At 45.3% G+C, this 26,736-nt stretch overlaps 1 protein-coding gene across 1 annotated transcript in view; it reads left to right on the top strand.

Annotated features, from left to right (window-relative positions):
• LOC130477365 (VPS10 domain-containing receptor SorCS1) overlaps window positions 1-26,736 on the top strand; it is a 496,720-nt gene that overhangs the window by 160,013 nt on the left and 309,971 nt on the right. Inside the window, exon 2 of the mRNA XM_056849300.1 lies at window positions 912-979. Coding sequence (XP_056705278.1) covers window positions 912-979 — 68 coding nt within the window. The remainder of the gene's footprint in view (window positions 1-911; window positions 980-26,736) is intronic.

Below are 26,736 nucleotides of genomic sequence, written 5' to 3'. Positions count from 1 at the left end.
AGCAGTCACATAAGTAACATGATTAAACATATATTCAACCAAAGTGCAGTGATACAAATAAGAAACACATACAACTATGTACACAAATATACAATATTTTTTCTAATGCAGTCTTTGTGCAAAAAGGTTTTCTGTTGTACCAGTAGTTGTAGAAAAATTCTTTAAAAGGTCCATAAAAGGTCACTGTGGGCAGCCTCCATGTCCTCACCCGCCCCCCAGACTTTTGCTATTTGCCAGCCAGTGCTACGCTTTCACAAGAAATCTCACTCTTCTGCTCCGTTCCCAGACTGGATCTAAGATGATTAGCTCCTCTATGAATTCTCTTAAATGAGAAAAGTAGGTAAAAAGTTCTGCAAATAAATATTTGACATCTCTGAAATTCTGTTTTAGATAAAATTTGTAGGGTTACCAATAGACATTGGTATATTTGTATCTTGACAGGATTGAAGCTGTCTATCCAGTAGTTTTTCTCTATCAGATAATAAAGTAGTTTCCCCCCCCCCTTAGAGATGCCTAAGTGTGAAATAAAGTACCTGTCTCTTTAACCTTTTAAGCAAGCATCCATATGGAATCCCAGAGAAGGCCCAGAAATAATCCTAGGATTCTTCCAGCTGTTTTGCACCTATGCCCTTTTCATTTGCTTTGTCTTGCAAAGCAAATTCTCTCCCCACCCCTCTTTTCTTCTGGGAGAATATGCCACATAGAACAGCCTGTGCTGGCAGGGAAAATCTTGATGTCTGTGGATGGTCTCTGCGGACACTTTCAATATCAGTTTAAGCAAATGGTTGAGCAATTCATTTAATTATGTTAAGCACCCATTAGCAGCAGCCTAAGCCCTCCCTTGGGTCATATCTGTTCTATGAGATTCTAATTGTTAGAGACTTACCATGATTTTCTTCTTGTGCCTGCAGGTGATTTTAATTCTGACAAAGCTGTATGACTACAACCTGGGGAGTATCACGGAGAGCTCACTGTGGAGGTGCGTAGATAAATTGAACTAATAAGTACTAACTTACTTAAACCTGGATACTCTGGTATAGTCCTTTCATTAGATTTAATTGGATTGTCTCTGTACTGGAAGGTCTGCGGCTAAGCTGCTGCTCTCCCTGTGTGACTCATGTGTAAGGGTGGTGGGACTGAGGCCTGCTTTGCAACGCAATGTTGTGTATTGCCTCTACAATGTATGTCTGTGTCTTAATCTGAATAGCTCTTTGGAAACTCCTTAGCAAGGAAAAATAAAACTAACACCTCACATTCTGATTTGCTGTTGATTTGTTTTCCACAAAAGTGTGAAAGTGGTAAATTCCCATTACCTTTTCCAGATACTACTAGTATACTTCCACATAAAGTACAAATATCATTCACTTTGCCACATCATTTATTCATTAAAAATATATCACATTCATTGCATAGGAAGCTTACAAAACCTATGTGAAGCTTCCACTCAGTTCCTGACCAGACTCCCATTACGTCCACATGTGCTTAGCTGATCTTTTACAGATCAGATAAAACTACTGTTGTTCCTCTCTACCCATGCTTTCAAGAAATTTACCAGCTATGCTATATCATCTTGTGCTGAAAAAGAAAACCTGGAGGTTATTCACTCAGAAATGCAAAGGCTACTGCACTAGTTTTGTTTGGGAAGGCTAGCGTTCCAAACCATACTACCCCTTTTCATACATTACTTCAATATTTGATTGGGCAGTCTCCCTGCCTGACCTCCACACGTTGACTTGAAAGTCGGAACATAATGCATTTGTGTACAATTGTATATACATACAGCTGTGATTGGGCTCTGGGTTTTCAAAACAGAATACATCTCCAATAAATCCTCTGGTCATTGAATCTGTCTATAACATTCATTATCCCTCCTTTCCTCCAATGAATTCAGGGTAGCCTACATGGTTATTTTTTTTTTCCTTCATTTTATCCCCACAATAACCTGATAAAGAGATTAGGCTGAGAGGCTGTAACTGACACAAGGATACCCAGTAAGCTTCATGGCTAAGTAGGGATTTGAACCCAGATCTCCCTAGTCCACCACCATAACCATCACCCCACACTATAAATCTAGGTTCATATTTCCAAAAAGTGGAAGGTTATTGAAATGGGTGGGTACATTCCTTTCAGGCTCTTGTAACCCCAGACTTCCATGGTTGGGGACAGAAAACTCAGTGTGTCCTTTAAAATATGTGAGATGTGCTGAGTGCAGTTGGGTCCCATATTGATTAGAGGGTAACAGCATGCAATACCTGTCTTCCTCTTGTTCGGAATGTGAGGGCTGGCACACTGAACCTTTGTACAAATGGCTGATCTCTGCTCTGCATAATCTTCCTTTGGATACTAGTAAACACGTTGAAAAGTTCCCTTTGTGAGAAGAAAGAAAGTGACATAAGGACAAGTCTTAAGAGTATTTGACAATAAGCTGCTGGCTGCAGTTCCTGTTTGCCATGTGACATTAGTTTAGATCTCAGAACTTGTACATTAAAAATATCAGACACATGAAAATAAAATGAAAAGAGTAACCTTCTACAACTCTTTGATGTGCTAAGCTCTTGCAGGTCTTATGTCAATGAATGAAAGAACATATTATCCTGCATATGAGTGTTTTGATCTTATTTATTGATGGATGGCATCCTGTTCCTGAAGGCTGAAAAGAGCTAGGAGCTCCCCGCCCTCGCCTTTAGCTCTAATCCTTATTTATTTATTGAATACAAAATGTATACCTCACAAAAAGTTCAAGGTTTCCAAGGCAGCATAGGTTAAAAATTTACATAAATAATAAAGGACTATATAATATCCATAACCACATTCATTTATGATTTACAAGTGGAATTAAGTAATTCATCTAATTCACTGTGGTGTGTTGTAATAGTATTTGTGAAAATTGTGATTTTAGAAGGGGTTCTCAAGTTTGAAATTGTAACTAATAAGTTATTCATGGGTTGAAAGGATTACAGAGTTTCCTTTAGACAGTCTCTCATCCACATGGGAGCTTTTCAACAGGCTTATAATGTACTCCAAGGTTTAAATGACGCAACCGTGTGGATGGGTGCCAATTATGGGGATTTTCCTTGGAATATGCACCGTCTTAACATCAGTTCTGAATTTTACTTGCAAACTCAACACAAGCTGTAAGAACGTAACTGGATTTTGTCCTAAATGCTCAACCCCTGGAGCTATTAAGAATGTATAATACCATGATTTAGAATATAATGAGGTATACTTGTGTGTATGTGTACTGTCAAGATGCAGCTGACTTATAGTGACCCCTGGTGGGGTTTTCAAGGTAAACGATTAAGCAGAGGTGGTTTGCATTGCCTTCCTCTGCAGAGACTTAGCTTCTGAGATCTGACAAGGTCAAGCTCTATATACCATTCCATATCATGAGGTATACATAAGAGCATTAATTCTTAGAGGCATCATCCAAAGCTCCACATAGGTTAAGATCTTCCTGTTTTATGACAGAAAATTTCCACACTTACATGACAGCATGTGAGGGCAGAATATTGCTATGCTCATAATGGAAGCTTTATGCTCCATATATGTATTTATCTCAAAGGGAATGCTGATCAAGATGCATTTAGGAATTGAGCATATGAGTGATTGCTCTGTGGTAGCATGGCCTCACTTGTCCATCTATCCGTCTTTTATCTTGAGCTGGCTATTTCTGCATCAGAAGATGAGTTTTGGAACACCAAGAGGTCCTCTGAGAGGATCATCTTGTGAAAGTAACATCAACATAATTATTCTTCCAGAAAAGTCCATGAATGTTTAGGAAGACATTCAAAGAGAATTTGTTTCCTTCCTCCTCTGCTCTCAACAGCGGTTTGTTGTCAACATCCTCAGACACTGAAGACTACACCCAAGAAACTTCAGCTCGAGAGATCCTTCCTTCACCACGATGCCAGAGCCAGCAGGAAACATACTGACACACACCTTAAACTGAGCAAAGCACTTTTAATGAGAGATTATGGCCTTTATGCAGGGATGTTTCCCTGCGGTCACCCTCGCCAACTGCTTCAGGGTTTCCTTTTTGATTATGCATGCCTTTCCCGCCATCAGAGGTTGCCTCGCTCTCCCCGTGCATTTTGCCCACATTTTCCAGATGCTGTTTTAACCGGAATCTGTTGTGATTCTGAGAGAGCTGCTGCCCCACTGTTTCTGGGATTCAGCTGAGTGGCTGGGATTGCTGCCATCACTGCTGCTGCTGTGGGAGGTGAAGAGAAGCAGGTGGGAGGCCAGGAGAGTGATGGGGCAGAAAGAGAGAGTGATGGGGTGGGGGCAGAAACAGAGAGAAAGTGACAGGCATGGAGTAAAGTTGCCAGGAGGGCGAAAAGAGGAAATAGTGTGGGGAAGGGGATACAGGGGAAACTGAAGTAGCACCCCAGTAGTGTTTGAGGGTTCTCTACGATGCAAGTGGGCCTGACGCAGTAGCTAGCACCACACAACTGGGCCACAGTGTTTCTTGGAGAGGCTGCTGGTGGGGGCGGGGAAGCTGGAGATAGAGGAACAGATAAAGTTAGGTTGGGCTGTTGGGTGGGAAGGAGATAGGGTTGCCAACTCCAGGTTAGGAAATATCTGGAGATTTGGAGGGTAGAGCCTTGGGAGGATAGGGTTTGAGGAGAGAAGAGACCTCAGAGAGGAGTATAATGCCATAGCCTCCACCCTCCAAAGCAGGCATTTCTGCTCTGGGAACTAGGGTTGACAACCTCTGGGTGGGGGCTGGAGATCTCCAAGAATTACAACTGATCTCCAGACAACAGAGATCAGTTGTCCTGGAGAAAATGGCTGCTTTGGAAGGTGGACTGTATGTACCATGCCGAGGTCACTTCTTTCTCCAAAGGTTGCTCTCCCAAGGCTCCACCAAAAAATCTCCTGCAATTTCCCAACTTGGAGCTGGTAACCCTAAGAGGAACTGATCTCTATAGTTGGGAGATATTTTGTGATTCCAGGAGATATCCAAGCCCCAACCTGGAGCTGGCAATCCTAGGAAGCAGGAAAAGGGGAGAAGATATAGGGACTTTGAGGAAAGGGAAAGAGGAAATAGTGGGGGAGGGGAAAATGAGATGCCTTTTATCCTCTATCTTTCTTTAAGCTTTATTTTTTCTCCATGAAAGGGAAGAAGGGTAAGAAAAGATTGCACTACAAAACAATTAATCAAGTTGAATTTGTTTATTTTTTTGTTCCAAGTTTCAATGGTCTCCTTAATATCTTCCAGATCACAAAAGGGATTAAGTTTTGAGACTCAGGAGAAAACAGTGGTTCTGCTACTAAAGAAAGATAAGCATAAGTATAATAAAATAAATAAAATGTCAGAATAAAAGATACCATATCTGTGGGGAATTGTCAGTGGTAGCAGAGAGCAGAAAGGGGGAAGGGAGAGAATCATCTCTACGTTTTTACGGTGACTGGTGCTATGCAGAGACAAACATTGAAAGACTGTGATTAACCTTATCCTTCAAAGCCTTGAACACCAACCTGTGATACGTTTTTGAAAGAAAGAGGCACTGCTGTGAAAGCCTAGCATCATTTTTGACCCTATCCATCTCCCTCTTTAAAGGGTGAACTTATTCTATCTTAAATTCACCTGCATGCTTTCCCTCAAAGATTGAGTTCATGCATGGATATTCCTTACTTAACGGCAACAATGCAAGTGATGACTTGATTGCGTGAAACAGCCATCACAGGCCAAACAAAGACAGAGCTTTCATATTAACTCATGTCACTTCAGTCACATTACTTTTCATCTATGACAATTCACACACGTAGCTGGGAAGTTGAAGCGATAAACCTTAAAGTGATGAGATATAACCAGTGTTGTACAAGTGTATATGAATCTCTTCACCATACGGTGTCAGTGACAAACTTGCCTAACATCTAGCACTGCTGTCATTCTAAAAGGGTTCAATTTGGGAGAGTGCTCCCTGATTTGGTGCAAAGGATATAAAATAAAACGGGCTGGTAGCAAGGGCACAGCCCACCAGGAGAAGTTCCTGCTCAAGCCCCAATGAAATAAAATGTTCCAATACCACTGGGTTGTGTTCGAGGTTGCTCTTTATGCACGATGGATGTTGAAATATTCAGACATTCTGAATTAGAATGACCTTTTGTTATTTTAACTTTTTTTCCCTCTTGGAAAATGATCGTACCTCTGAGCTTCAGAGCACATTTCAGGAATTTGAGCTGATCAGACCATTGAGCAATTTTTCTTCCAGCTCTGGCAAAAAAAAAAAAAAAGAAAGAAAGAAAGAAAAAAAGGGGGGGGGAAAGCAAAATTGAACATGAATGGCAGGATTTTGGGTTTTCTTTGTGTGTATAATAAGAATATTTTGTCATAATGCCATTATTTATTTGTTTTATTTTTACCCCACCTCTCCCCAGTGGAAACCTGGTTTATAAATATTCTTCCTCTCTACATTTTAGTTTCACAACAACCCTATGATTGAGAGTATTTGACTGGCCCAGTGTTAACCAGCAACGTTCTGTAGCAGGGTAGGTTGTCAAACCTGGCTCTCTGAGATCCTATATATACCATGTTGACTTTTTTTCTGCGACTCAGAAGTAAAAGACACAAAGTGGCCCCTTCACATTTCCCTCATGGCCCACATTTCCTTAAAAGCATTCAAATCTTTGGAAGAAGACCCACATAGTGAAATTTGTATGATATTTGAAATTATCATCTTCTTTGATTATTTTACATAAGTCACCTTGCTGCTCTCTTTTATTTGCAGAAGGGATTCCATTCTTTGGTACCTGCTAATCTGCATTAATACATTCACAACCTTTGTTTTACTGATATACTTTTCCTGGCATTAATGCTGATAATTAGGGTGTCCAAGCAGGAGAAAATGCGAGAGACAAATTGATTCAAAGTGTATGTGGGAGGGAAGCTTTTTACCTTTCTTACATCCAAACCTGCTATTTGTGGAAAATGGACTCAAAAGTGCTCCTGGAAAGGCTTAATGCATTGAGCGTGGTATGTATTAGATGACCCCTTTTAAAAACCCATCAATAAAGTGATGGATGGAATTGACCATGGGCCTTTCCCCTGGTTTCAGTGTGTTGTGTGTGGCATGCCCAGGGCTTAGCTCAGTGGACCCTTCAAGCAGATGTAGGCCCCTGTGCAACTGTTAGGTGCTAAGAGAACAGGGGTCTTCTACCTTTAACAGTTGTGTAGAAAAGGACAACTTCCCATATCATAAGTGATAAAGAATGTACTATTTCCCAAAGATCTCAAATCTGGTCACTCTAGAATTTGCCTGAGTTGCCCAGGTATGAAAAACAGCAACATTTTCTGCGCACTTCTGCTCTCTATTAGGGTTATGTTGTGAGTAAGAATTCTCGGCTTCTATGATTCATTGGGCGAAAACTCATGGTCGCTTTATCCTCCTTTAACCACTGTTTCAGCCAGGATTCAGCCTGGATCGAACGCATGCGTTTCGCCTAATGTGCATTTGATCCTGGCTAAAAAAGTGATTAAAGGAAGGTAAAGCGACCATGCGTTTTCGCCCATTGTCTACATGCTGCTTGATTGAGAACATATGCAACTGTATCACATGAACACATGAAGCTGCCATATACTGAATCAGACCCTTGATCCATCAAAGTCAGTATTGTCTGCTCAGACTGGCAGCAGCTGTCCAGGGTCTCAGGTAGAGGTCTTTCACATCACCTACTTGCCTAGTCCCTTTAACTGGAGATGCTGGGGATTGAACCTGGGACCTTCTGCATGTCAAGCAGTTGCTCTGCCACTGAGCCACAGCCCCTCCCCTAAGCATGGACACTGCCATACCCCATGCACACAAGGAACATAGCAAAGGAAGGAACATAAGGGCCAAACTAGTTTTGACAGCAGCTTCAGGGCCAATCTGTGGCCACCAAAACCATTTTAGAGGCGAATTTAGCCATTTAAAAATTGCTATGAGGCCCTAACACAGCAGCAGCTGGTGGTTTTGTTTCCTCCTCCCTTGACTTTTAAAGTGCCGTCACACCTAGTTTGGCCCTAAGACATGTTCCCCAGTGGGAGGGACAACTGTGGCATGCCATAAAAGAGCCCTGCAGCTTCCACACTGCTGGGAGCTCTGCAGACAGGTGTTCGAATTACCCCCTGCAGATGCATTTGCTTTGACATATGAACATATGGGGACAATTCTCACTGCTTTATGCTCACAGAAAGTTGTATGCATTCATTTTCAGACACATGTTGTGATTGTGGAAGGACTTGTGAAATTTGGTTAAGTTACAGCCTCATGTTTAGTTGTTCGTGTCTGTTCCCATCTCTTTAAAGTCCAGTGGCAAATCCTTCCATAAAATGCATGTTTTCTAAAACCACTTTCCTGTATTCATAGCACTGAATTTAATTAATTTTGAGCCAAAGATTAACCAATTTATTAAACAAGCGTCTTAAGACTACGGTTGAAATCAATTAAATACTTTTAATTCTCATTGAGTCTGTTAAGGTGGCTTCTTGGACTGGATATACAAAACTGAATATTCAGCAGTTAGCTTTGTTTTTCAAACTGAATTGAAATACAAATTTAGGTGGTGATATCTATTTATCAGACTTTTATCCATGAGTCTGAAAGATCAGAGTATGTGCATATTCGATGCAAATGCATTTAGTAATGGGAATTGGGCAATTCTCTGTGTAGATTCTCTGATATTATTTAGCATATGGCTTGAAGGCATAAAGACCTGTTTTGTATAACTCAATAAGAATTTTCCTTTATTGGATTGTATTTTTTGTCTTGCAGCAAATCATTCTATTGAAAAATAACTTTTTTATACCTCAGGCTCTGTTATTTAAAATAACGTTTGCATTTTTAAAAAAGGGGCATGAGAACAGAAATGAAGCATAAATTCTTTTAATATTCTTATGCTTTAGCTTTACAGCTTGACCCAGTGCTTCTCTCCCTATATCTCCAAAACCTTTACTAGGAAAATAAATAAAAGGAAGCCTAATAGAAAAGTGCAAGGGGGAAGTCATTCATTTTTGGGCAAAACTACTGCTGCCACCTCTTCTGCTTTATTGCATGCCAGCAATAGGCTAGGCTGAACTACAGCTAAACTAATTTAAGCAGCATCCTAATCCCAGATGCAACTGTCTATGGGTACCTCCACAGAGGTGGGGGATTGATTAAGATGGTCTGCCCCCATAGCCTGATGGAGCCAACTGGTTTTCAGGTGGTGTATGGGGATTTTCCTGCTGATATGGTCGGTGCTCCTGTCAGTGCCCTGGCTCTATTATTTATTTATTTATTTATTTATTTATTTATTTATTTACAATATTTGTTTGCTGCCATCCCCCTTGCTGAACTCAAGGTGGCTTACCATACAAATAAAACATTATAAAAACACAATCAAAGAATTATAAAAGCTATAAAAGTCACAGATTAAAAACTCCAATTAGGACTGCCAGTAATAAGAACCAAATCAATCAAAATGCAGACCTAAATAAAACTGTCTTCAATTGCCTCCTGAAAATTGACAATGAGGGGGCCAGGTGCATTCCCCTGGGGAGGCTGTTCCAAAACTGTGGGGCTGCCATACACTATCAGGAGGGCATCTCCCCGCAATCTTAATTCCTGAGAAGGAATGTATGGGAGAAAATGGTCCTTCAGATACCCCAATCCTAAACCAGTAGGTCTTTAAAGAACAAAACCAGCAACTTGCATTGGGCTCAGGAGTGGAACGGTATCCAGTGTAATTTCTGTAGCATTGGGGACATGTGCTCTTGATTGGTGGCTGTGACCTGCAGTCTAGTGGCAGCATTCGGCACTAGCTGTAGCTTCTGAACACTCTTCAAGGGTAGCTCCAAGTAAAGCATATTGCAACAGACTGGCATGGTTCGCTGTGGCTAGATCTGACTGAACCAGGAACACACAGTTGACGCACCACCCAGACCTGGGCAAATGCAATCCAAGCCACAAACAGCCACTTGGTTTTGAAAGGCAACCACAGTGTCAAGCAGCACTCTCAAGCTGTGAACCTGGCTTTTCAAGGGGAATATAACCCCATCCAATATGGGGAGATCTGAAGTCCCTGGTCTGCTTTTCTACTAACCCAGAGAACCCCTGTCTTGTCAGGATTCAGTTTCAGATGTTCACCCTCAGCCAGGATATTACTGACTCCAAGCACTGGTTCAGAACATCAATAGCATACTTGGAATTAGGTGGAAAAGAAAGGTAGAGCTGGGTATCATCCATGTATTGGTGACATCACAGCCCATACCTCCTGATGACCTCATTCAGTGTTTTCATATACCGTATATACTCGCGTATAAGCTGAGTTTTTCAGCCCAAAAAAAGGGCTGAAAAAGCCAGCCTCGGCTTATACGCGGGTCAATACGGTAGAGGAGGGAGGAGGGAGGGGGGAACTTATTTGCACCATCCATTTAATAATCCTGAATGTTTTGGAAGCTATCCTAGATTTAAAGGCTGATTTGTACTTCTGAGGAAATTTTGTTTTAGCCCAGTGTAAAAATATACTTTTCTCATTACAGATGTCTTGAGGGGGCTTAGTAGTGGCAGTGGGAGGGGTCTCTGCCCAGGAGGACGTTGGGGCTGAGACAGTCTGTTCCGCCTCAGACCAGTCCGAGGGGGAGTCAGAGCTCAACTCTCCCTCGGACGTCACCAGGTTGCCGCAGGCAGCCTCTGGCTTCTATCCTCCCCAGCTGCTGGACTTCACTGGCCTTATATACCCTCTAGGCCTGAGAAGCCCCTCCCAGACTCCTCCCCGAGCCCTCCCCCCAGAAGTCCATAAAAGGACTGCTGGGAGAAGCCTCCTCCCAGCCACGAGACATCGGGCGAGCGGCACATCTATTCCCCGCCCTGGCCCAACCCTGCATCAGTTGGGGAGCGGGGAGAGCCGCTACGGGCGGCATCCCATTCGCGTCGGTGCGGTGGCGCGCTGCTCCGTTGGTGGCTGTGGTGGGGCGGCAGCGCGCTGCACCGCCTGCGGCTGCGGTAGGGCAGGGGCGCACTGCTCCGTCGGCGGCTGCAGCGGTAGGGCTCTCTCAGCGTCTTCCGGCTCCTTGGGCCGCTGGAGAGAGAGAGAGACCCATTAGAGCTGCCCCTGATGGGAGGCCGGTGAGTGTGGGGGCTGGGGACAGGCCCGGGACACAGGGGCGGGGGCCCCTCCTGGGACAACAGATAGAAGGAAGGCTTATCTGTTTTTACTTTAATCGTGTTAGAGTTGAGAGGAGCCAGCATGGTGTAGTGGTTAAGAGTGACAGGCTCTAACCTGGAGAACCGGGTTTGATTCCCCACTCCTCCACATGAGCGGTGTCGTGAGTCAGCCTGAGAATTACTCTTCAGAAGAAGAGGCGGCAGAACAAGCCCTCACTCCCTCTGAAGAGATAACACCAGCACAGCAAGACGGGGCCTCTGAGCCAGAAGACCGGCCAGCTGAAACAAGAGACCAGGGAAGAGAAAGCCTTTCACCTTCAGGGTCTCCTCCACCAGTGGAGAGAAGAAGAGTAAAAGGTGAATGGCATTGCAGCAAAGGAGAAAGTCGGCCCGGCTTTTGGACAAAAGACGTAAGTTGGCGCAGGAGGAATCAGAGTCTGAAGCCGACAGTTGAGCTGAAACACCTGGAGAGTCACGAAGGCAATATAAGCAAGGCTGACCGTTAAGTGCCTCGTGGGAGCAAATGTTATTGCATGCTGCCTGTCTCTTATCTTGAGAAGCTTCGTTTGGAGTCCGGTTTGCCGTGCGGTTGAACTTGGAAGAAAGCCGTGGCCTGCAGCCAAGACCTTCAAGGCGAGGAGCTTGTGTCTGTTTGTGACCCTGTTCCTGTATTGTGAGTATACTGCTCCTGTCCTTATTAAGGAACTGCCGGGCCCTCCCGGCTAGAGTAAAATACGCGTCAGGCTCTGCTTCCTTCAGCACCGATATGTTGCTGTGTGGAAAGCAGAGACTCAGACCTGCCTGTACGCAACATATTGCTCCCACCACATTTACTGGCTGAGCATGGAGGAAGGGGCTATAGCTGCATTTGCTGACCAAATGCAGGCCCTGCAGGGTCAGGTTACCCAACTTACACATATGGTGACCTTGCTTCAACAACAGCTGCAACAGCAGCAGCTCCAGCTATCGGCCTCCCCAGTCAGACTACCCAAGTGCCCCCTCTCTGTGCCGGAGAAATTTTCTGGGAATGTGGAGGAGTTCCCTATGTTTCTGGCTCAGTGTCAGCTGTACATTCAGCTCTGCCCAGGGATTTCCCTGATGCTGGCACCAAAGTGGGGTTTGTGCTGAGTCTGCTCAAAGGGCAGGCAGCCAAGTGGTCTACCCCCCTTCTCCTTAGCCAGTCCCCATTGCTCCAGAATTGGAATGGGTTCCTGGGGGAGTTGCAGCTAGCTTTTGCTAATCCAGTCAAGGCTGAGAATGCCAATAGATGAATCCGCCACCTGTGGCAGGGGCGTGGCACTGTGGCTACCTACGCCACAGAGTTTCAACTCTTGGCACAGGATTTAGACTGGAATGAAGCAGCCCTGGTAGCCCAGTTTATAGAAGGCTTAGCAGATGGGATCCTGGATGAGTTGGCCCGCACAGAGCGACCCACTACCCTTCGGGAGTTAATCGTGCTGTGCCAGCGAATAGACAACCGCCTGGAGGCCCGTCGACAGGCCCGGGCTGAAGGATCCAGGAAAGGAGATCTGCCTGCCTGCCCTGTTCCAGTTCCTGCTCCTGTGCCACCTGCACCAAAGGAAGTGGGAGAAGGAGAGCTGAGGCAGTTAGGTGCCATTCAAGGGAGGTTGACAGACACGGAGAAAAACAGGCGATGGGCCCTAAGTCTCTGCTTGTACTGTGGCGGGTCTGGTCATTACGCCAACTCCTGCCCCAAGAAACCTCACCCCGGGGGCCCTGTTAAACCAACAGACCCAACTCGCTGCAGCCCAGGTGATTTGGGGCAAACTATAGGGTCCAGTGGTGTCCTTGATTCCAGAGACGGACTCCTCCTCCTCCCTATCGAGATCTGTCTATCAGACCAATGGCAATTAAAAGTCTTTGCCATGATTGATTCCGGTGCCACCCGCTGCTTTATGGACGTGGGTTTTGCCCGCCAGAACTAGGTGTCAATGCGGGCCAAGGTTAACGCATCCATGGTGGAGACGATTGACGGCCGTCCTCTGAAGTCTGGCCCAGTGACACAGGAGACAGGACCTCTTGCAATACGCATCCAGCAATACCAAGAGTGGCTCTCCTTCGATCTAGTCCAGATGCCCCGGTTACCAGTAGTATTGGGAATGACTTGGCTGACCCAGGCAAATCCTACAATAGACTGGGTGCAACGAATAGTCCGGATCCCACTGACACAGACAGACCCTTCAAAACCAGTGCTCGCCACAGTAAGCTCCAGCCTGAAAATGCCTACGCTCCCTGTCCAATACGCAGATTTTGGAGATGTCTTTGAGGAAAATGGGGCTGACCAGCTTCCCCCTTACCTGCCCTATGACTGTGCCATTGACCTGGTCCCAGGAGCTCCGCTGCCTAGCAGTCGCCTGTACTCTCTGACAGAACCAGAACGGGTGGCGCTCCAAGAGTTCGTGCAAAAGAATCTGGACCGCGGCTTCATTCGTCCATCCACCTCTCCTACCTCAGCTCCTGTCCTATTTGTAAAGAAGAAGGGAGGTGAGCTGCGTCTCTGTAATGATTACAGGGCACTGAATAAAATCACTGGTACCCACTGCCTCTAATTCCAGAGTTATTAGAACGCCTCCGGGGCACAACATGGTTCACAAAGTTAGATCTATGAGGAGCGTACAACCTGATCTGGATTCAAGACGACGATGAGTGGAAGACTGCCTTCTGTACACGATATGGCCAGTTCGAGTATTTGGTTATGCCTTTTGGGTTGTGTAATGCTCCTGCAGTCTTCCAGCGATTCATCAACCGCGTGTTCCAGGACCTGCTGGACCGGTATGTGATCATCTACCTGGATGACATCCTGATTTATTCCAGGAACCCGGCCCAGCATGCAGCCCATGTGCGATCGGTGTTGACTAGTCTCCGGCAGCATAGCCTCTATGCGAAATTAGAGAAATGTGAGTTTGATCAATCCGAGGTAGAATTTTTGGGCCATCGGGTCTCCTCCCAGGGCATTCGCATGGATCCGGCCAAGGTTGACTCCATACTGTCCTGGCAAGCTCCACGGAATCGTAAAGATGTCCAGCGTTCTTGGGGTTCGCCAACTACTATCGGCAGTTCATCCCCGGATTTGCAAAACTTACTGTCCCTCTGACCCACTTACTCCGGCCCAAAGAACCCTTCCTGTGGTCCCCTGAAGCTCAACATGCATTCCAGGTCCTGAAAACCCACTTTACTACGCCTCCGGTCTTGGTGTATCCTAATCCTGACCTTCCCTTCATTGTAGAAGCTGACGCCTTGGATACTGCCTTGGGTGCTGTGTTGGCTCAGAAACACACTCCTGACAGGCCCCTGCGACCTTGTGCCTATTATTCTCAGCAGCTTACAGCAGCCGAACGAAATTATACCATTTGGGAGAGGGAATTGCTGGCCATTAAAGTAGCCTTCGAGACTTGGCGTCATCACCTTGAAGGAGCTAGACATCCAGTGACCGTCCACACAGACCACCGCAATCTGGAGCACCTTCAAACTGCCCGGGCTTTGAATCAACGGCAGATTCGCTGGTCACTATTTTTCTCCCGCTTCAACTTTGTCATCAGATACCTCCCAGGCTCCCAGAATAAACGGGCAGATGCCCTTTCCAGAAAACCTGAATTTGCTTTAAGGCCAGGGGAGGAAGCACCAGCGCCTATGATTCTAGCCCCAGAAACCATGGCCGCAGCACCGCTCCACGAATCGTTACAGGACTGAATCCGAATGGCCCAGCAAGGAGACCCCCACGTACGACGAATCATTAAAGACTTGCAGGATCTGGGGCAGAAAAACATGCGGGGTTATGCCCAACAACAGGAGCTGTTAACTTATGAGGGCAGGCTGTATGTACCCCCGGGAGAGTTGCGTGGAGAAGCACTGCGTTTGTCCCATGATGCTCCATCAGCCGGCCATTTTGGACAATATAAAACCCTACATCTCCTGTCCCGGGAATTCTGGTGGCCTCGGATGCAATGTGATGTCTTCCGATATGTGCAGTCCTGTGAGGTGTGCTGACGAGCCAAGGACGTTCCTGGAAAGCCTGCAGGTCTGTTGCAACCACTACCCACACCCACAGAACCCTGGGAAACAGCCTCCTTGGACTTCATTACAGATCTACCCTGTTCCCAAGGGCACACATGCATACTAATCATTGTAGATCTGTTCACTAAATTGGCTCATTTCGTACCCTGTCCTGCACTACCCTCGGCCAAAGAGATGGCAAGCTTGTATTTGCAGCACGTATTCCGGCTGCATGGGATTCCCAAGCACCTGATCTCAGATTGTGGGATCCAATTCACTTCCGATTCTGGCGGGCCCTGCAGACACTCTTAGGGTCCGAGGTACATCTGTCTTCAGCCCATCATCCCCAGTCAGATGGCCAAACAGAAAGGACCAATGCCACATTAGAACAGTACCTGCGTTGCTACATCAGCTACCAACAAGATGACTGGATAAATCTATTACCCCGACAGAATTTGCTTACAATAATGCAGTACATGCCTCAATGAAACAGACACCATTCCTGGCGACATATGGGCGCCATCCTCGATATTTCCCACAGACCACTCCAACCACACCTGTTCCCTCTGCAAACACTTTTGTTCAGGAGCTGCAAGCATTACACCAAATACTCAAAGAACAACTGGACCGTGCCAAAGACACGTATAAAGAAGTTGCTGACAGGAGGAGACAGGCCGGAGTAGTGCTTAAAGTGGGGGATCCAGTATGGCTATCTACCAGGTATATCCGTAGTCAACGTCCATCAAAGAAGTTGGATGACCGGTTCATTGGACCATATCGAATTCTGGAGCAAATAAACCCTGTCGCATTCCGTCTTGACCTTCCCCGAACCATGCACATTCACCCAGTTTTCCATCGCTCCCTTCTTACCCCTGTAGCACCCTCGCATCAACTTCGTACACCTACTACACCTCCCCCTCCAGTAATTGTGGAAGGCCAGGAGGAGTATGAAGTAGCCCGGCTCTTGGATTCTAGTCGACGTAGTGGTCGTCTTCAATATTTGGTGGAATGGAAGGGATATGGGCCAGAGGACAGGTCATGGGAACCCGTGGAAAACCTTCACGCACCCGACATGATCCTGCAATTTCACAGGACCTTCCCTCGGAAACCTGGTCTGTCGGAGCCTTCAGGAAGGGGGCCTGAGGGGGGGATGGTGTCGTGAGTCAGCCTGAGAATTACTCTTCAGAAGAAGAGGCGGCAGAACAAGCCCTCATTCCCTCTGAAGAGATAACACCAGAACAGCAAGACGAGGCCTCTGAGCCAGAAGACTGGCCGGCTGAAACAAGAGACCAGGGAAGAGAAAGCCTTTCACCTTCAGGGTTTCCTCCACCAGTGGAGAGAAGAAGAGTAAAAGGTAGAATGGCATTGCAGCAAAGGAGAAAGTCGGCCCGGCTTTTGGACAAAAGACGTAAGTTGGCGCAGGAGGAATCAGAGTCTGAAGCCGACAGTTGAGCTGAAACACCTGGAGAGTCACGAAGGCAATATAAGCAAGGCTGACCGTTAAGTGCCTCGTGGGAGCAAATGTTATTGCATGCTGCCTGTCTCTTATCTTGAGAAGCTTCGTTTGGAGTCCGGTTTGCCGTGCGGTTGAACTTGGAAGAAAGCCGTGGCCTGCAGCCAAGACCTTCAAGGCGAGGAGCTTGTGTCTGTTTGTGACCCTGTTCCTGTATTGTGAGTATACTGCTCCTGTCCTTATTAAGGAACTGCCGGGCCCTCCCGGCTAGAGTAAAATACGCATCAGGCTCTGCTTCCTTCAGCACCGATACGTTGCTGTGTGGAAAGTAGAGACTCAGACCTGCCTGTACGCAACAAGCGGTGTGTTACCTGGCAGTGGCCCCCTCCTGAACTGTATTACCTGGTCACCACAACAATACGTATCGCCACCGTTCCATACATACAGCAAGCCCCAGACGCTAAGGGAAAAGCTCACACACCATCCCGCGAGACAGGCTCTAAGGATCCACGGGCAGGACAGCCCCTCCAAGTGAACCAGAGGGAATCCATTTCCTGCAATCCCGTTCGAGTGTCCAGCAGATGCCATTTCACAAGGAACAACTAGACACTTAGCCAGCCCCCCCTCCATCTGCATGACTAACGATCCATCTGAAACCCCCAAGGTATCTGCACCAAGAGATCACACCTCAGGCAACCAGGAAGTGACTCACCCTGGACACAGCTGTTCGTGCCTTTGTGTCAAACTCAATAAACCCATCAACGATCATATCCCAGGTCTCCCGGAATTGCGCAAAGCCCATAGGTGCAAGTTAGCCTGTCTAAATCACCCATCACCCCACCCTAGCAGCCGATCATTAACGCTATTGTCTGCCTTTGTTTGCCATGAAAGAGTATAACTAGGCTCACTTTCAGCCATAAGCTATCCTTCCTTTTCCCCTCGCATACTTGCTGTCACTCTGTTGGTGTGGGTTTTGCGCAGCCCAGCCAATATACTTCCCCCGACTTGCTGGTCAAACCCTGGGAATCCCCGTCCCCGTTTCCCCTCTTCCTTACTAGCCGCACAGAACCCCGGGCGTCCCCTCTACTGGATCAGGTATTGTATTGCCCCTCTTCAAAGGGAAACTGCCACATTGGCGAACGTCTCTATACTCCTACCTTTGCTTCTTAGGCTCTGACTGAGTGTTGTGTATGTGTTATTGGACTGCTTGTGCACATAACTTTAAAGTAAACTTCTTAAAAGAAACCGTTGCTTCTGCCTCCTGTTTGAATCTTGGAACGGACTCCCGTAAACAAGGTTAGATCCTGAGGTTATGCCCCTTGCCGGTTATTGATCTGCTAATTTCCCCATATAAATATTCATAACAGCATTTTGGCTAACAGGCAGACTCTAATCTGGTGAACCAGGTTTGTTTCCCCACTCCTTCACATGAAACCTGCTGGGTGTCCTTAGGCTAGTCACAGTTCTCTCTGAAGTCTCTCTGCCCCACCTACCTCACAAGGTGTCTGTTGTGGGGAGAGGAAAGGAATGTGATTGTAAGCCACTTTAAGATTCCCTACAGTAGAAAAAAGCAGGGTATAAAAATCAACTCTTCTTCTAATTAGTACAAGTGTGCTAAAAATCTGATACAAAATTCTACTGAATTCATCTTGGTTCAGAATCAAGCTTAGTACATTACTCCATCGGTTGGTTGGCCTTTGTAATATATTCCATGTTAATGAGAATGTAAATTTATTACATTAAAAGTGCATTCTCTCTTGCATCCAGTCATGAAATGTAGGAGCACTGCCATGCAAATCAAGAGAACTTTGATCCATTTGCAGCAGAAAAGTCAGCATTTAAATCAGAAGTATAAATATTAATACTGACATTTATTAGTCATATACTGTAAATTACAGATGTGGGATGCTCATGGGGTGTCTCAGTTACATAATGGTCTTTTTTTTTAAGTCTGTCAGTTCTGCTCTCTAAAAGGGGCTAATAACTTGGAGAGTGTTGCCAAGGTTTTCAGTCTGTATTTGTGTAGACTGGCTTTGGAATTCTCTCATATCCTCTGGAAGTAGCCATATCATCTATAACCTGAAAAAGGCCCCAGGTTTGTTGAAAAATCTGAAATCTTAAAAAAAAAAAAACATCAAGGGGTTAAAACTCCCCAAAATAATAGAAGCAGCACCTGTAGTGTTAAGAAACTAGAAGAAGAGTTGGTTTTTATATGCCAACTTTCTTTACCACTTAAGGGAGACTCAAACCATTTTACAATCACCTTCCCTTCCCCTCCCCACAATCGGAGGGGGCAGGACAGGAGGGAGGAGGGTCCAGCCATGGAGGTCATTGGTCCAAATTGCCTTAAATCACTGTGGGTCTGCCCCTGAGGAGAGGGCATTGAGGGAGTCCAGGATCAGCTTGCCCCCACACAATCCTTTATTCAGCTGGCCCGAGAGAGCCAAGAAAGAAGGGCTATTCCACACCCTTGCAGCCAAAAGGATTGGTACAAGGCCAGAGGGCTCAGTGTGCAGTTGAATCCCCACCTCTCCCTAAACTCTTCAGGTGAACTGATCTCTATTGGCTGGAGATCAGTTGTAATAGCAGGAGTTCTTCAGTTAATACCTGGAGGCTAGCAACCCTAGATCAGGGCCTTCTTATTGTTGTAAAGGGATTGTGCATTGAAGCTTTCCTTGACATATAAGAGTGTGCAAATCCCTGATTCCATTAGCATCATGCAACCACTGAACTTGTGTACAGCATGTAATTACACCTTTATTTAATCATATTCAGTCATGTTGCTAATTGCATGTATGTTGCCATGTACAATCACCTAAATACATATCACTGTCTAAGTTACTATATCCAAAGATAGCTTGGAAACATAACAAAAAATTCCAAGATGCTCTTGTTCATGCGTGAAGTTCTAAAGGGAAACTCCCTATTGTGTTCACTTAAGAATGGGCCAGCATGGAATTCTATGTGTGCTTCCGAGCTCCAACAAATCAAGCAATTTAAGCACATCTAAATGTAGTTGAAATCCATGTAACTTTAGTATTTAACTGAATTCTCTCCTCTCCCTGACTTATCTCACAGAATATAAAACATACTTTCTCCCTGAATTGTCTTTTATGTGCACATATTCTGGCATAAACTTAGATGTGTATATTTTTAGATTTGATCTTGGCAAGCAACTTTAATGGAACTCAAAATGTGCAAAATTTATAAGTAGCACTCAAGCCAATGTTTGAGGAAAACTTCAGACTCAATGACCCTGACAAAGTGAAACGGGAAGCAAAATTGTATAGATTTTTGTTTGCAAACTTTTAATGGTAATCAAGGTCAAAGGACCTTTAAAAAAAGGGTTTTCACTACTTGTACTATAATAAAACTACTAATCAATAGAAGTATGTGGCCTTGTATATTGAAGGAATACTTTGATTCTGTTTATTTAGGTATCACATGCCTGAATCACTTATTTATGTGACATCTCACTGTTTCATGTATGATTCAGAGGTGTGATACAATAACTTGGTTGCAGCCAAGAAAAAGTTCTGTGTATATAAATCTCATCCAAATTGGAGTCATTTTAGTTTCACAGTCCCACTATTCAATGTAGCTCTTTTTGATGGGTTTATACTGGTTCCAAAGGTGTCCATATTTGTCTGGAGAGCTACCAAGATGCAGAAGCCTCCAGAACGTAATGGAACTGTACCAGATTTTGCTTAGACTGCAGTGATGGCACACTTACATTGTGCATGGCCCCACAGATTTGCCACCAATTCTTACTGACACAAAGCCATATATTGTGCGGTGCAAATGGGTTAAAATTGCAGTGACCACACTAATGTCTCCATGGTGTCAGGAGCAGTATTGCACTAGCATGTCTCTTCTTGGGCTGTTCCTCATTTAAGAGATATAACCAGGTCTACCTTGACTTTTCCTCCTATTTCCTGCTGTGATTGAATGACAGTTCTAGCCATTAGTGTCCAACAGTGCAAGGCTAACTGGATTGCAAACCCAGTTGAAAGCTAAAGATTAAAAAAGTGGTTAGAAAGTTTACAGCAAGGCATTTGTCATGTGAATTCAGTCATACTTCAGGGCTCCAAACAGGACATTTTAGTCCAGTCTATCACTTTTTATATGGGAAAGCTCCCAATCATAATTTAGAAAGTTATCATCTTTCATTTCCCTCTTGAAAACTCATCTTGTCTACTATGGTGCCTAAAGGGAAAAACTGTATAAATGTTAAGCAGGTGGTAAGACATCATTATGTATTCCGATTAGCTATTAACTATGTGCATAGCTACATAGTGCAAACATTCTGCTTTATAGAACTATTCAGGTTTCTTTTGCCTTAAAGTCCACTCTGCTTGCCTACCTGTTCTGTCTTTTCAGCTGTTTGAATGTTGGTGGTCAGTGGAGGCCTCATGTAGCTGAGCATTTGAACATTCCCCTACACATAGGTATGGGAAGGTATCTTAGATCGTAGTGACCATTCACCCACATTACAGTATCAGATCCTAGGTACAGTTATTCTGAGAAATGCAGGCCTTGAGGTTCATAGTTGGATGCCGTGAGTCATTGTGTATCCCCTTCTATGATTCAGTGTGCAAATCCAGAATTAGTGTGAAGGGACACTCTGTGCTTTGTGCATATCGATATACCCGAACAGAAAATAAACCCGGAACTAGCCATTTCAGCAATATTTGGGTTTCGGGTCGGCTGAATATCAAAACCTGGGAATCTGCCCAAAGCCGACTAGGTGACTCCCGAAAAAGCCAAACAGATATCCGGTCCCCCCACCGGGGTTTGGCTATTTGCCTTTGTTCAGATGCACAGCTCTGTGCTTTCTCCCCATTTTCGTTCTTTTGACTGGTTTTGTTAGGGCTCCATAGTTGGGGCCCTTTTGAGGTAGGGGTTGTGTAAACGGAGCCAACTTTGTCTGACCAACTAACAGTGAGCTGATCTGCACTTTAAAAGATGGGGCTCACCCAGTCCCATCTGGAGGGATAGTTGGAGGAACTAAAAAATGGCCACTTCTACAGCTACTTATTGGGCTTTTGAAGAAGACCCCTCATCCACGTGGATGAGCAATCTTCTTCACAAGAGATGCCTTGGTCATGACTTTGGCTGGGTCTGATATCACTCCCCCCCCCCCCCGAAAACCTGCTCTCAAACTGAAGGTCACCCCAAGTAGAGGCTTTGTTGCCCCGCACCATGACCATCTCTTGACATCAGATTTTTGATGACTATAATAAAGGTCTGTTCACAGGATGTCATTTGCCACCAAAAGGAATGTTTTCTGTGCCTTATTTTTCTTGCATTTAAGCCTTTTCCCTCAGTTTGGAAGCTAATTTGCATGAACATCATGCTATATGCCCCAGATACGAAGGGAGCCCCCATACTTTGAGACACCAGCCTGCCAATCAGCTCTTTCTGCCAATCCTCGGCAATGCTGAACTTCTCAACATAAAAACCGACAGACAGCTTGGCTTGCAAATGCCTGGAGAATGGGGGTGACACCTTTGTGGGCCCATAAAATTGGACCCCCTGTCCCAAAGTTCACCAAACTTTGGTGACCATCTAAGGAGAGTCCCTTGCAGCCACACTGTAAATTTGGTGACTCTACCGTTAAAGTGCCCCCACAGGAGCTTTGAAAAAAAAATCCTCATAGACCCCCATAAATCTGGAAATAAAGCCAAAATACCCCTTTACTGGTATGGGTATTTGGCTTATTCCGGGTTTACAAAAAAAATAATGCCCAATAAATCTGAACCCAAAATTTACTGATTTTTCCCCCCCCCACCATAGTGCTTTGCAAGGGAGGGATGATTTCACAGTCATATCAAGAACACAAAGGGTGGGGGAGCAGGAAGTTAACTTGCTCTGGAATTGGGAATAGTGGAACTCCTTAAGAAAGCATATGACGGAGAATTGAACAGCCCTGCTTACTATTTGGACCACTGTGCAAACTATTATTTGCAGTGCAGCTGCTAGAGCCGATCAGTGTTGCTCGTATTATTATTACCTAAACACATTTACTCAGAGAGGTGTGTCTCACTGAGTTTACTGTAACTTCCTTCCAAGTAAACCTGCTCAGGGTTGGGCTTTAAATTCCATTTTGTATGTATACATCTAATTTTGATAAAACATGGATGGTGAAGATAAAGTTCTCAAGTGATATTGAAATGGTTTTTGGTTCTCAGTGTTATTCTGCACAGAATCTGGTAGCTCCAGTACAAGTTTTTAAATTGACTTCATTTTCTGCTATTTGAGTAACTTTTGATGTTGAAACTGATGTGCTCATTACGTTTTCTAAGAGCAGCAAGGATTGTGAAGGATTTGGAATTCAAGACAGATGGTGAAAGGCAGCAGGAACTTATTGACTTTACAAAGATCGTGAACATTGCAGTTTTCCTGAAACACTACCATTAAAAAGAACCATTTTATCCAGATGAATAAAAAGATCTGTTTTATCCAGGTAATTAGAGTAGGGGCAAAGAGCAAAACAAAATGAGGCTGATCACACAGGGATGCTTAGTAATTATCAGTTGGACAGTTAAACAAATTGCTCAATGAAACTTTGGATTCTTGTTCTTTGGAAGTATTTTAACAAAAGCCTGGTGTTCAAGGGAGTCAGTGAGAATTGATTATTCTTTTGCAAGTTGCAATTCTTATTGTGTGTTCAAGAGGCAAAGGGACAGATTTGGCTCTGAACTTAATGTTAGTATTTTGGCTATCTGACTATACGACTGCCCTGACCTGGATGGCCCAGGCTAGATCTCGTCAGATCTTGGAAGCTAAGCAGGGATGACCCTGGTTAGTATGTGGCTAGGAGACCACCATGGAAGTCCATGGTTGCTAAGGAGAGGCAGGCAATGGCAAGCCACTTCTGAATATCTCTTGCCTTGAAATCCCTACAAAGTTGCCATATGTCAGCTGTGACTTGGCAACACTTTCCCCCACCAACTATACAAATGTCCCATTTTAAATATATCATAAATACTCCATCATAAATATTTCACAATTCCCCACAAGGCATCACCAGGTCCAGTATCTTCGTGGGCAGTTTAGAAAAAAGCAGGGGAGGTTGTTGGAGAACAGAGGCTACAAGTTATTTCATAACTTGGAGAAGGCGAGGGAATTGACAACAAAGTCCACAAATTGTGGGCCAGAGCCTGGCTTGACAAGAAGCTAATCCTTCATCTCTGGGACTGCCCTTTGTTAATAAATTACCTAAAATATGACAGTGATGGAAATCCACAGTTCACAGCTGATAGCTGTCAGAGATGAAGAAGATATATGATGCTACAAGGTCCATCTTATAGGAAAAACAGTCTCCTGTTAGAGGACACATCAGCCATCATGCTGGTCTTTTACATAAGCATATACAAATAGTTCTATCCCTATCACCACAACCTTGCAATAAGTCACAGCGATTTGTCTCCCTCCACTTGGTTCAAGCACTAGTGAAGAAATCCACTATCAGAAGAAAGAGTGAAATAATGATAATAACAATAATGCAAACATGATAACTCAGGTTAAGCTTTCAGTGTTAATGGGATATCCAAGGAGGAGTTGTAGTATGCTCCCAGCTTCCTTCCCCAGGCTGGCAGGTTCCCTCAAGCATGGAACCCTCCAACCCATCTCCTCTTTGGCCTTTTCTCGCTCCTCTACCAGTCTTCAATAGACAGACCATAGAACGTTTTCTTGGCAGGAGCTTTATAAACTCTAGGAACCCATCAATACAAAGCAGGAGCACTATCCAGCATCCTCATAAAAAGTTAATCATAAAGACCTTTCCAGGGCATCAGACTAGACAGGAACCTTGAAGCATCTGTTTATGAACAGTATGCCTTCAGTACAATTTTGTGCTTCAGGAGAAGAGAGGATCATTAGCCAAAGCTAGGTTTAGTGTTGGTTACATATTTTGCTGCTCAGATCACCCAAATGTACAAGGTACATGATACATAATACATCATCATGGGGACTGTCAGGTCAGTGCAAGGCCCAGCTATGAAAACCAACTGTACAGTGGCAGATCATGATGGGTAGCCATGTTAGTCTGTCACTAGCAGTAGAAAAGAGCAGGAGTCCAGTAGCACCTTAAAGACTAACAAAATTTCTGGCAGGGTATGAGCTTTCGTGAGCTGTGGCGCATGAAAGCTCATACCCTGCCAGAAATTTTGTTAGACTTTAAGGTGCTACTGTACAGTGACAGATATATTTTACAAGTGGCGGACCCACAAGGACTTGTGTGAGTCACCTCATTTTCCCCTCTCACAGCATCCTCTTTCCTTTGCCGTAAAGCCCCCATAGCCTCTCCCCTTATACTGCTTCCTTCTCTCCTTTCTACCCAACAGCCAGCCTATCTTCCCCGTCTTCAGCTTTTTTCCCTTCCCTCCCCATGGCAACCTCTCCCCAGGAAAAGTGGCCCAGTTGCACGGTGACAGCTGTGTTGGGACCACTTGCAAAGTCTTATGGGAGGCACCTCACTTTGGGCGAAAACGCATGGTCGCTTTAGCCTCCTTTATTCACTGTTTCAGCCAGGATTCAGCCAGGATCGAACACACATGTGGAGAAATGCATGTGTTTGATCCTAGCTGAATCCTGGCTGAAACAGGGAATAAAGGAGGCTAAAGCGACCATGCGTTTTTGCCCTTTGTCTTGCATCCCTTCCCCACACTATTTCCTTTTTCCCTTGGCCTAGCTGACGCACGCAGCTTAGCTGGAATGCAGGAGTAAACTTGCATATTTACATGTCGTCACTAGCAACTCCTGTACCTTTACCATTCCCTACTTTCTTCCCACCTTCATACCCAACCACCAATCTACTTGTGAAGTGCCTCCCCAGCAGGAATTTCTGGCTAGTCTTCCACCCTGGAGTCTTCCAGGCCCCAGGGGTTTTGCAGGTCTCAGAATGGGAAAAGGAGGAGCTGTAGTATGCTCCCAGCTTCCTTCCCCAGGCTGGCAGGTTCCCTCAAGCACGGAACCCTCCAACCCATCTCCTCTTTGGCCTTTTCTCGCTCCTTTATTTAAAGGCAGGCTGCTCCACCCCCTTTCTAACCTCAGCCAATAGGGTCTCGCCTGGTTTCTACCCTCCTGGCTCTTTCCCTCCATCTAAAGAATTCCCCTGCCAGATTCCTGCCTCTGCCCCTCTACGCTTGTCCTGCTTCTCTCATTCTGGCCCCGCTGTTCTCCTCTCTGGGTTTTAGGTCCACTAGCCTTCTCAGACAGGGACGAGGCAGGTCCTCTCACCTGGTATTTGCCTGCTCTCCTTGCCCTCTCCTCTCTGATGGTCTGTAGCCTGTGCTTGGATCAAGAGGCAGGGTGGTCGGGACAAGCCTTCTTCCGAGTTCCTCCTAGAGTGCCTGCATAGTCTTTCCGATTGCCATTTCACTTGAAGCTATGGTTTCCTCTTGACCCCACCCCTTCTTCATTCTGTTGACTTTCCCAGGCAAGGGAAACGGTGGGGTTGGGTAAAGAAGACCTGGGCTGTCTGTTATTGATACAGGAATGAGTGGGGTATGAGTGGAGTCTAGGATGCCGGGGAAGAGCAGGGCATGAGTGGGGAGGTCTGGGATGCCTGGGACACCAAGTACTTCAGATATTTCTGGACTCTACCTTTTATTTGCCCCCCATCTTATTTATTTACTTCATTTATATCCTGCCTTTCTGCACAACGGGGATCCAATGCAGCTTGCATCATTCTCCTTTACTCCATTTTATCCTCACAACAACCCTGTGGGGTAGGCTAGGCTGAGATTGTGTAACTGGCCCAAGGTCACCCAGTGAGCTTCCACAGCAGAATGGGGATTTGAGGTCCTAGTCTGAAACACTAACCAGTACACTGCACTGGGTTTCATGAGGTGGCTGCTGTTGAACAGTAACAAGCAGTCAGGCCTGAGTGGGTCAAGCAATTTGGGTGGTATTAAGTCACCAGGTGGTTGCTGACTGACTTGGCCACAATGATTCCTCCCTCAAAGGCCAAAAAAGCCCCAAACAGCTAAGACAGATTTGTGAGTGGAGCCTTAGGAAGGCGAGGTTTGGGGAGGGAAACAACTTCAGCAGAGTATAATGCTGTAGAGTCCACCCTGCCTCATTCTCTCCTTCTCAGCAATTCACCTTTTATCTGTCTCCCGTCTTCAGTTATAT

This window comes from Euleptes europaea, chromosome 5 (assembly GCF_029931775.1).
Source record: "Euleptes europaea isolate rEulEur1 chromosome 5, rEulEur1.hap1, whole genome shotgun sequence".
NCBI classification, from domain to species: domain Eukaryota; kingdom Metazoa; phylum Chordata; class Lepidosauria; order Squamata; family Sphaerodactylidae; genus Euleptes; species Euleptes europaea.
This window is presented reverse-complemented; position numbering and strand designations above follow the sequence as displayed.